The 11528-nt window shown below is 38.5% G+C and overlaps 1 protein-coding gene, 1 long non-coding RNA gene and 2 other non-coding genes across 4 annotated transcripts; 1 reads left to right on the top strand and 3 right to left on the bottom strand.

Annotated features, from left to right (window-relative positions):
- Positions 1 to 870: 870 nt before the first annotated feature.
- LOC145705093 (uncharacterized) lies at positions 871 to 1548 on the bottom strand. The gene is made up of 3 exons (XR_014134550.1): positions 1394 to 1548; positions 1109 to 1343; positions 871 to 1066 (listed from the first exon to the last, which is right to left on the bottom strand). It is a non-coding gene; the product is annotated as an uncharacterized LOC145705093 (long non-coding RNA).
- Positions 1549 to 8723: 7175 nt separating this feature from the next.
- On the bottom strand, positions 8724 to 8797 carry TRNAN-GUU (transfer RNA asparagine (anticodon GUU)). Its single transcript has one exon. It is a non-coding gene; the product is annotated as a tRNA-Asn (tRNA).
- A 512-nt stretch (positions 8798 to 9309) lies between these two features.
- Positions 9310 to 9383, top strand: TRNAN-GUU (transfer RNA asparagine (anticodon GUU)). The gene has a single exon. It is a non-coding gene; the product is annotated as a tRNA-Asn (tRNA).
- Positions 9313 to 10755, bottom strand: LOC145703548 (serine/threonine-protein kinase pim-3-like). The gene is made up of 4 exons (XM_081780918.1): positions 10423 to 10755; positions 10090 to 10238; positions 9909 to 10043; positions 9313 to 9736 (listed from the first exon to the last, which is right to left on the bottom strand). Exons 1-4 carry the CDS (start codon positions 10670 to 10672, stop codon positions 9398 to 9400), a joined length of 873 nt encoding a protein of 290 aa, XP_081637044.1. The 5' UTR covers positions 10673 to 10755; the 3' UTR covers positions 9313 to 9397.
- Positions 10756 to 11528: the final 773 nt, after the last annotated feature.

Here is an 11528-nt window from a genome sequence, read left to right as displayed (position 1 = left end):
CGAAGTAGATAGTAGCTACTAGCTACGCCCAGAATTTCGTTGGGCGGGGCTTTTAAAATTCAAGACGGAAAATTCTTTCTTTTATTTTGAAAAATTTTCGGTAAAAATATTTTTAATTCTTTATAAAATTCATTAATGCGGGCATTTATTTAACAAATGAGAATATTAATAAGGCAAAATCTGATAAGTTAAGGTAGTTATAACTTATAAATGGCTGAAGGCTTGTTTTTCGTTTCGAGCCGATAAATTGGATTAAAAAAAGCTTACAGTTAGCTTCAAATAGTTTTATTGACTTGATGTCAATACTATTATCCTCGTATAACAGTTATCCCCCCTGATTTCATTATCGGGATTTAGAAAGCAGCATGATTTCAAAAAGAGGAATAAAAAATATTTTTACAAATTTTTGGGCTGAAATCGGAAAATGGGGGCTGAGAGATGCGCTGATTCTGTGTGTTTATGGTGATTTAGGCACAGAGCTTCACAATGACAAAATGTTAATAAACTTTTCCCTAGAATTAAATAAAAAAGCTCGAAAACAGACCTTCGAAAACCGCGTCCTCGATTTGCCTATCGCCGCAGAAAGCCTTCCGTTGGACTAAACCGACGATTTTCGAAGTCAAACTGGCGCCACTCGACTGTAAGACGCATTTCCGGAACGCAACTTGACCTCAAACGCGCTGATTTCGACTACGGAATCGCTCTCTTTGAAGAAGAAGAGGAGGACGGGTCGGATACGGATTTCGATGTCGAATATGGTTGCCGTGATTTTCTGGCTCTCAGCTCTATTGGTGGATATGGAAGCTTGAGCTTTGACTCCGACGGGTACGAGGATACGGATGATGAAGAAATGGGATTCGCGGACGCAGAGATAGAACAGGAATGATTCTCTTGAGATTGTGAAACAGAAAAAAGCTTGAGTAGAGTCCTCCTTGATTTTTTATTCTTTGATGATGATTTTTGCTCAGTACATAATTCCAATCGCAGTACAGGGCTTTCCCGAGGGGAGGAATTCATCAACAAAGTCTTTGATTTGTTGGTTTTTGCTGATGATATTTTCCGCCGTCTAAGATAATTTGAACTACTCTCCGAAATAGAATTTTCATACCTTGAACAGCTTGGGAGAAAACTCCTCAAAGTCGAAGCCAATGACAGCATCTTTAGAAAAGATGTATGTGGTAATAAGAGACAACATGGATGTCAATCGAGCTAAGCGAGTCACCGACGCAGAAATTTTCGTTGGACTGAATGAGGCTGAGAAATTTTTTCGAAATCAGCGATTTTCGCGTTCATCATTTTTCGGAAAATTTCTGCCATTGCAGCAGCTCGTTTTTTCCTGTTTTCTGAAAGACATTGTTAAAAAGGGCTTTCTTTTTTCAATAAGAAAAGGGACCATCAGTATCGTCGACAAGCCTAAGAGTCCCCGGAAGAGTCGGAAATTGAGCAGCAAGCACGGCGAAAGTACCGATCCAAATCTTTGTTCGCGTGTCGATAAGAGTCTCCAACAGCATCTCTCCCTTTGCGTCCGTCAGCGAGCATTTCTCAAGCAACCCCGCTAAAATCACAAAATTTATTGCCGACCCAATTTCGGTCCGCGAAACCTGTCTTTGCAGCATAATTTTCGATTGCCCTGTCTGACAGAGCTGAAACCCATCAATTTCTCGAACTGGCAGCTGACCAAGAGGAAGTTCAAGATTCGCTTTATTCTCAAACCATGAGGAATTCATTAGAATCAGAATGTCTTCAAAATCCACATTTGCTAGCTGACACAAGAATTTTTAAGAGCAATTTATAATTTATACATTCAAATACCTTCAAAAACAATCTGATAGTTCCTCCGCGCCCGTAGCAGTCGAAATAAGTAAGCTTTAGTTTGCTCATTTTTCTAGCTCTCTCTGATTGGAAGTGACTATTTTATTGGCATGCTCAAAAAGAGCTTCAATGGTCAAATATTGACCGACAAAATTTATTTTTCCCATCACGTGTTAAATAACCATGTCCATTTTTAAGGAATTTTATGTTTTATGCGAACTAAAAAATCATAAAAAGGACGACAACAATTTCGAAGAAGGAATTTCCGGATCTGCTTCAGAGCGAGAAGATGACGCAGTCGACGCGGCAGAAATCGAAGAAGATCAAAATGCAATGACAGTCTTGGATTTCGGGATCGAAGAAATGGACGACGAAGACGGGGATTATCATGTGATGGCGGTCAACGCTGTCCATCAATATGTCGGCATGATCAAGTTTCTTTCGAGTGATGGATCAAGGATGATGGTGCAGGGCCAATCGGTAAAAAGAAAGTAAATCTGCCAGCAGAATCAAGTTTTTCAGGATTCCAGCGACGAGGAAAACGCTCTCGAGCTCAACATTGAAGAAAACTCATTTGAGAGCCAATCTGACGAAGCGGATTCAAGTGAAGTTTCAGAAGCATACTCTGAATTTTAAACGTCTTTTTCGGCTCTGCTATACTGTTAGGAAATAGATTTACTAATAGATCTTACACTTCGTTCTCTTCCTTGTTTTCATGATAATTCATCATTTATAAACGAAAATTAAAGTAAGTCTACATTGAATTAAGGTTTCATTGTCAAAGTTACTCTAGAATTTCTAATTTGCAATAGAATAATACATGTATAAATTTTTCGCGCTTGGATAAATCAAGAAATCATTTCAAATTGGCAGTGTCGCTCGAGCGGATTATGAAACGGCTCGTCGAAGTTATCGGCTTAGATCGGCACGATTTCACTTGCTCCCCACGTTTGCCGGACATGTGTGTTTGGATTTGACGAAACGACGCTGTATTCAGTCAATCCTGGATTTTCACCGGATAAATATTTTTCTAAAAGAAAAAATTTTTTTCATTCAAAATAAGAAAGATCGAAAAAAAAAAGAATTTCTATCTCAAGTGCAAAAATTCTCAATTCTTCAAGTTTTTTCTTCCAAAAATCGATGAAAAAAGGGAAAAGCGCAAGTTTACAGTCAAAATTCTCCCCTCAAGAGCTACTTGAAAATCTTAAGTTTTCAAAATTTTTGAGAAATTGGCTCTTCATTTCCCGGAAGAAGAAAAAATGTTCCATTTAAAGATGTTCGACTTTGAAACAAACAAATTTTCGATGCTTGGGCGTGAGAAAGAACTTCATCGTTTTGACAATGCTTGAAAGGTTTAAACCCTCGTCGGATCAAGCTCAAAAGCGCAAGAAGGAGACAAAGACTGTGTCAAAGTTTCAAGTTGAAAGCTCCCTTTTTTTACGGGTAATTGCATCTTCTCAAGTCCGTTTCAACTGTCAAACGCATTTTTGTTGGTAACTCAACTTGTCAACCCTTTCATAAATTTAGCTCTTCGCAGATTTTAATGGTGTGAGTCACACCGTGTGACAAGCTTTAAACTAAAATTTAAAGCGCTGTAATTTTTGAGTTTGTGTACTGACACCCTTTTTTGTTGAAATCTCTGTTTTATCAAAGAAACCCTGACTCAGGTTCCTGAAAACCTAAGCCTCAAGCTTTTTAAGGATCCTGACTCAGGATTTCTGAGTCAGGCTTTCTTTTATAAAACAAAGATTTCAACAAAATAAGGGTGTCAGTTAACAAGCACAAGAATAATTGCGAGGGACCCTGACTCAAGTTTTCGCGCCAATCTTCTTTTTTTCTTGAGAAAATTTTCGATTTTCGAGCAGAATGTCGAAAAACAGGCATTATCTCGAATCTTTGATAAATTTCATTTTGGACAAAAGCATATGTTTTCTGTCAAGAAACAATCCTTACTCATCTCCATTTCCTTGACAGTTGAAATTCACCCTGAATATTGTGCAACGATGCAACCCAGCGATTATGCAAAATCACCGCCCTTTCTGTTTTCGCCCGGAAAAGCCCTTCTAGCGGATTGAGTAATACTCAATTCTTTCTGGCTCTTTGACCGCGTATTTGTTGGGGTTTTATGTAACGAGGCTTATTTTGAGTAATTAGCGAGTTTGGACCTGACACCTGGGAAAAAAGTATTCCAGCGCGGACAAGTGCGCTAATGCATCAAATTTTGACACAATGTTATATCATGGGAAATTAAGGGTGATGGATTAGGAAGCTTGTAAGCTGTTTTCAAAATTTATAATGAGCTTTCACGAACCTTTTTTTCAAGAAATGCAGAAAAAATGATCCAATCTTTGCTCAGCAAATTTAATAATAACCTGACTCAGGCCCTGAGTATCAGTAGGTCGAAAACCTGTGTAAAAACCTGAGTCAGGCCCTGAGTATCAGTAGGTCGAAAACCTGTGTAAAAACCTGACTCAGGCCCTGAGTATCAGTAGGTCGAAAACCTGTGTAAAAACCTGACTCAGGCCCTGAGTATCAGTAGGTCGAAAACCTGTGTAAAAACCTGACTCAGGCCCTGAGTATCAGTAGGTCGAAAACCTGTGTAAAAACCTGAGTCAGGCCCTGAGTATCAGTAGGTCGAAAACCTGTGTTAAAACCTGACTCAGGCCCTGAGTATCAGTAGGTCGAAAACCTGTGTAAAAACCTGACTCAGGCCCTGAGTATCAGTAGGTCGAAAACCTGTGTAAAAACCTGACTCAGGCCCTGAGTATCAGTAGGTCGAAAACCTGTGTAAAAACCTGACTCAGGCCCTGAGTATCAGTAGGTCGAAAACCTGTGTAAAAACCTGACTCAGGCCCTGAGTATCAGTAGGTCGAAAACCTGCGTAAAAACCTGAGTCAGGCCCTGAATATCGAAAAAGCTGCAGATTTTCTTCTTCGCAAGAACTTAAAAACCCTGAGTCAGGTTTCACGACAGGTTTTCAAGCCAAAATTTTAATTTCTCAAGAAAACCTATTTTTATTTTGTCTAATAAAGTCACTTTTCTCTGGCCGGAAATATGCTATTGCCTCAATATTTATTGTTTTGAATAGTTTTTGAATCTTCAAGTTGAAGATGGCCTTTCAAGTCAAAATAAACTTTAAAATTTATTCTTCCGGTCAAAGTCAAAACCAAAGAAAAGAAAAGCGGAAGTACACGAGTCGCCTTTGAATTCTTCCAAAACAGGGCTGAGTGCGTTCAACTTCCGCCCCAAAAAAATCACAAAAAAAGAAGCCACTTTGTCGTAAATTTGCGCAAAAACATGAACAAGGTTTCGGTCGAATGGATTCGTACATTTTTCGACGACAGCTGAGCGGAACAGTCTTGAAAGGCCAAGGTGCTCTTTTGTCGAGAAAAAAGGGGATGAAGGGATCATTTGATCGTGGACTCGAGGATTTGGATCAGTTCACAGGATCATCCCTTCGTCTATTTGACCTTTCCATCTAAGGGCGTAATTCTGTTTTTCTTCTTGATTTTTCTTAGTGAGACCCTAATTTTTCGACCCGAAATGGTTCATTTTAGAGATGAGTCAGAATTTATGACAATAATTTTTCCAAAAAATACAAAAATACTTACTAAATATTTTAAAAAATGAAAACCAAAACCCGCTGGAAAAATGTCACGTGAGCCACACGCAGCCTCAACCCTTATTATTCGCATAATATCCTTCCCTCAATTAGTCTCCCTCCTTTTTTCACTTGCTTTTTGCCCACTTTGTATTATGTGTTTGTTACCGCACGGGCGAAAAACGCTGGTGGAATTTGCGAACACGGGGCAACCGGTTGTTGGTAAATAAAAATCGGTTCCGGCTTGCGTCACTCAAATATGTTACAGACATCTAGAAAGGAGACATTTTGCTTGTGTTGACATGTAGCGAGGTCAAATTATTTTGCTCAACATGTAAAGCTATTTTGTAACGCGAAAATTATCAATGAGGGGTGGCCTTGATCATTCGCTCAATTGCTGCAAGTGTGCCCTTGCTCACCTTTTTGGCCACGTAGCCTTCAGTCAGAACTATTTCAGGTTCGTGGCCAGAAGATGGACAAGGGCTTTCATGCAGAAATTTAGAGGATGAACAAGGCCCCCTTATAAATTGCTAGATATGTGCACTTGTTCATCCTTTCGGCCACGTAGCCTCCAGCTAAAGTCACGTGGCCGAATGATGAACAAGCGTATTTATACAGTAATTAAGAGGATGAACAAGGCCTCCCCTTTTTATATATTCACAGAATCTCCTCCTTCCCCTTCCAAATCACCATAAAATCTCCAATTCAAAAAAGGTGACAAAGAAGAAGAGGGATGAGAATTTTGAAAACGCAACTCAAGTTGAAGTGGTTTCTTCGAGATAAGCCCCGCCCGACCGATATTTTCCCACTGTCAAAAAGAAGAAACCTAAAATCGAACTTGACCGAAATAAAATCTCCCGCACCGACAAATTGACATGGAAATTCGAGGCTCGGTCACGTGGCCCTTTCAAATTTTTCAAGACATGTTTCTTTTTATTGGATCTTTGAAGATGATTTATTCCTTTCTTCTTTTCAAAAATAAATATAGAAATTATTTGAATAAAAAATTTTCATCAATTAAAAGTACACTTGACTGTTATCTTTCCTTCAAATTAGTGTTTTTAGTAAAAATACTTGGCCCTCAGAAAGCTTCGGCAATTCGCGTTCCTTTCTCGCAAATGAGCCCTTTTTCGCCACTCAGCTGATTTCCATCAAAGCGTATTTTCCCGAAAAATAAAAACAACCCCCTTTACCTCGGAAATCCTCAACTCCAGCTTGAGTGCCCTAGATCATCCCTTTTTCCCACTTCCATGTACAGATAACGGCCATTTCAAGTTGACTTCAACAGGAATGGACAGGTACTTTTGAGGCCTCACGACGGGTAGTAAGGGGTTTTATGGGGATTAAAAGGGATGAGGGTTGACGTAAAGCTCGATCGATTGGAGATTCATTTGTCAAATGGAGGGATGAGGAGAGTGACTTGATGGACTCACCCTTGAGCTTTGACAGTGACAAATAACGGACTTGAGGATCATTTTGGGTTATTAGGAGATTTCGGGGTTGAAATATTTATGAAGCATGAGTTTTCATTGAGCATCAATCCCTTGGCATTTAGTTTGGACAAATTATCAATTACACTCCTTGCAAGTTGCGGATTTTCTATCTGAGATATTAAAGCAGATTAATAGCTGGCATCTCAAGAAAAATAGGTAAAAGATTTTATAATGGTTCATGGATTTGATTGAGAAAAAATTTCATACTGAATAATCAGAAAAGAAACTTATGGTCTCCAGTAAAAGTCGCTCTTTAAGAGTATCCCAGATACAGTATGTCACATACATACATACTGTATGTGTTATACTGTTTGCCCATTCTCCTAAAAGCTATGTTTGTAATAATTGTGTATGCTCTAGCGGTTTTCTCACGTGACTGGTGCTCTTGATCTTGACCAAAACCCAAATTACAAAAACCTTTTGTCAGCTTGTGTCACATGACCGCAAATATCTTGTTTTCATATTGTCCCCTACATTCCTCAATATCCAAAGAATGCTACAAAATTGACCAATTTGACATTGTTAAACACCGAAATTTATATCATTCATAAAAAACTGATGCGTCGGCTCATCAAAAGTCCCATTAAAAATTTAACGATTCAAGGTGGAAATTCAATGGTACTTGAAATTGAATTTGACATTGACGATTCGACGGGCTGTCTTTTTTTGTAAATCCTCGGTGTTTTTATGTTCCCGCGCTGGATTAAGGGCGTCTCTTCCCCTTTTTTTCTCATTATTTATGCAATATTTATTCCTCCCATTCTTTCGAGGTATGAATATTTGTCAACCCTTCTTTTCTTTAAAATGATTTGTGTACGATCACGTGGGTGCATGAACTTGAATCACGTGACCTAGTGAGCGAGGTTAAGGGTAGCTTCCGAGTTGGGCGCCATTTCCGGAATGAGAGCTTTTGATCCGCGGATCTGTTGATCATGAACCTGCGGAAGTTTGATAACCACGTGATCCGGTAAAAGAGGGTTCAAAAAAGGGATCAAAATCGGATCATCATCCAAAATCTTTGTATAATTCATTTTTTTTCATTCATGAGCGAAAACGCCCTTTGAATTTGAGATTAATTATTAGCATTGTAACACCCTTATTTGCTGCTTTTTCAGAGAAATAAGGGTGTCACAATGCTTATAATAAATCTCAAAATTAAATAGGAGTTTTCGTTCATGAATGAAAAAAAAAATGAATTTAGAAAAAGATTAAGGGTGTCAGAGTCTTATTCTCAAAAAATGATATTTAGAAAATTTTTATTTTGTCATCTTATTCAATTTTAAACGTCATTGGTTCCTTGAACTTTTCAATATCTCCCCGACCAAAACAGCAAAACACAGTTCTTGCGTCTAATCCCTCTTTTTATTATATTTTGATGCCGCTTTTGAATATCGTCGGCGGATGAAAGAAGCTTGCTTCCATGTCATAATTCGCTGTTTAGATATTTTGGGAGACATTTCGCGCAAACTCAAGACCACAAAACATGCGGCCAAGGGAAAAAATATTTATTGCGCGAAATAGCAACAGCATTGCGAAATTCATTTCCGGAGGAAGGGGGGAAAAAGATTGTTTTTCCGGGTTGGTTGTGAATTTTTGATGAAACAAGAGCTTGATTTTTCATAAAGAAAGAAAATTTCGAAGCTTTTCTTGAAATTTTTTTATTGATTTATTCATAAAGAAAATATTTTTCATTGACGAACGAATGCCTTATAAATCCTAGGGATATTTTTAGAGCTATTTCACCCGGCTGTTCATCTAAAAATCCGATAAAAACTAATTTTTCAAAGCTTTATGGTTCCCAAAATCGAAAAAAATTGCGTCCCTGGGTGGGCTCGAACCACCAACCTTTCGATTAACAGTCGAACGCGCTAACCGATTGCGCCACAGAGACTTGGGCACGCACTTGACTAACGATTCATTTAGAACTCTTCGAAGAAACTATCCGACTCCTGCCAAAATCTGCTGGAGAAAATGATGAGTCATCGAGTTGAAGAGCGCCCGACTTTCGGAGAGATTCTTGCGCACCCTTGGTTAAAAGATACTTTTCCGACTTTCAACTAAATGCTCTTCTCTTTCTGTAAATTAACATGTTGAAACCCTTAACCGCCAAAAACGCCCAAACCACTTCCCTGACCATTCCAAAAAGAAACCAGCCAAAAACATGTCCTGATTTTCCAAAATGGAAAAATCAATCTTATTCTAGCTGTAACACAACTGTATATTGCCAAACTGTAACTGTACATATCATCATTTGTAAATAAGAAGCGCGAAAAACATGTCAAAACCTAAAAACCTGCCGAGAAACAACAATAAAAACGAATAAAATCAAGCAAAAAATAACCAAGTTTTTCATCTTTGCAAATGCCCTGGGGGAAAATGAAAGTGAGAAATTTGGGCACACATGTCTCTGTGGCGCAATCGGTTAGCGCGTTCGACTGTTAATCGAAAGGTTGGTGGTTCGAGCCCACCCAGGGACGTTGTTTTTGAGATTCTAGCGCTGTTTTCTTACCTTTGATGAAATTTTGTTTTCGACGATGTCTTCTGTGTTGTAAAACGGAATGTCTCCAAAAACCAAGACATGAAGAAGCGTTCCAAGGCTCCAGACTGTACTTGGCTCGGCCCGGTAGCTGTTTTCTTTGAAAACTTCTGGCGGGAAGAATTCTGGTGTTCCGGAGACGGAGGAGTAGACCCGATTCTTGTCGAACTCGGTGGCGCAGCCGAAATCGATGAGTTTGACTTCGAGGGTTTCCGTGTCGACAAGGATGTTTTCGTCTTTGATGTCCCGGTGGAAGACGGAGGAGAGGGATATATCCTTGCAGATTCTCACGATCTAGAGATAGATTTGAGTCAAGAAAATTTTGATAAATACGAGAATTCTTCTTTTTCTGGTAAAAATTTATAAAAATATATGTTAAAGTTATCGATAGTTATAGGCATTCGTATTCAGTTGTTAGTTTATTAATCGCGGCGAAAAACTAAGGCTTGGTTTTAAATTTTAATACCTGATGGAAGATGATTTTCGCTGGGTCTTCCTTTAGCGATCCATATTTAGCAGAAAGGTCGAACAAATCAACTGAATTCTTTGGCCTTTCCATCACCAAGACAAAGCTGGTTTTTCGCTCGAACCAGTCGAAGATCTGCAAAGAAAGGTTAGTCGATTGTTTGAAGGATGAAAGAAAGTACCTTGACAACTCCTGAAGAAGCTTTGGCAGCGTTGACATGCATGACGAATTCGAGGGGAAAACGACGGCCGCCAAGGTTGCCGAAATTTGTCACGCGCGATTTGGGAACTTGTTTGATGCACACCTCCGTCATGTCGGATTTTCGGTACCCTGGAATAGAAAATTAAGGTTTTTACAATGAAATGTTGTTTTTCTGAAAAAATTCAAAATTCAATCAAATTTATCAAAAAATAAAAACTAAATTTTTTATTCAAAAATGAAAGAAAAATATTTTTATTTTAATTAATTCATAATTTCATTTTAAAAATATCTTTTTTGTAAATAAATAACTAACCTGTATAAATAACCCCGTTGGCCGAATTGTAAAAGACTTTTCTCACATGATACTTGTTCTTGAAAATGTCTCCTTCTCTATCAATCTCTTCTTTCGTCGCTGCTTCTCCAAGATCAACTTTTCTGATTTTCGCGGACTTTGGGAAGTCGCTAGAATCTGCCCCAGAATGATCCGAATTGTAGCCTTCATCGGATCTTCTCTTCAGCGGGCGAACTGGAATCAGCGGGGCTTCTATTATCTCTGGTGCCATTTTTGGGCAATTTTGGGTGAATTTTGGATAATTTCCAAAAATAGAAAAATTAGGTGAACGTAAAAATTCAAGTTAAGATTAGGTCAAAGTAATCCAAGTGAACGTCGTTGGCGCGCTGCCACCGAGCTGAAAACTTTTTTCTTCTCGGGAGCGCCATCTTTGGCCACTCGATGGCGCGGCGCCAGCGCATGGGTTATTTTTGCTAATAGATTGATAGTTTATCAATGATAAAGAAAATCAAGATGAACAAGAACCTCGAGATAATTCTGATAATTTGCGCTTGTCGATAAATTTCAGTATGTAAAATGCAGCTTTCTCAAATTTTCAAATATATTATGGTCTTTATATTCGGAAATAAATAAGCTCGCCAGACAAAATCGCAGTTTTTGGCTCAAATGATATTTTTTAACTTTGAATTCATGCTAAAAATTCGATTAAAAAGGCAGAAAATCAAAGAAATTAGTAAAAAATAATTATGACAAGTTTCATTATTTTTAATCGACATAATTTTTATTAAAGTTAGGGTTCACTTTTCGACCAATCCGACCGAAAAATCGACCATCTTCTCGAGCATCGTAGCTTGAAGCTTTTGATTTAAAGATTTCTTCAAATGAATTATTTCCCCTGTCAAGTTTGGAATCTGTTTGAAATAACTAACATCAAGGCTACTAAAAGATTTCGTTTGAAACTCGCCTTCGACTTGGTAAAATCAGCGATGCTTGCGAAATTCGCGCCTTTTCGACAGATTCTTGCAGCTCGGCGGAGGCTGAACTGGATTATACTTGAGCACTTTTCAATAATCCCAAATCATGTCGAAAAAGAAGTTTTAGGCAAATTCGAGCGAAACCCTTCCTGA

Source organism: Oikopleura dioica, chromosome PAR, assembly GCF_907165135.1.
Source record: "Oikopleura dioica chromosome PAR, OKI2018_I68_1.0, whole genome shotgun sequence".
NCBI lineage: Eukaryota > Metazoa > Chordata > Appendicularia > Copelata > Oikopleuridae > Oikopleura > Oikopleura dioica.
Note: the sequence above shows the minus strand (reverse complement) of the source record. Positions and strands in the feature narration are given on the sequence as shown.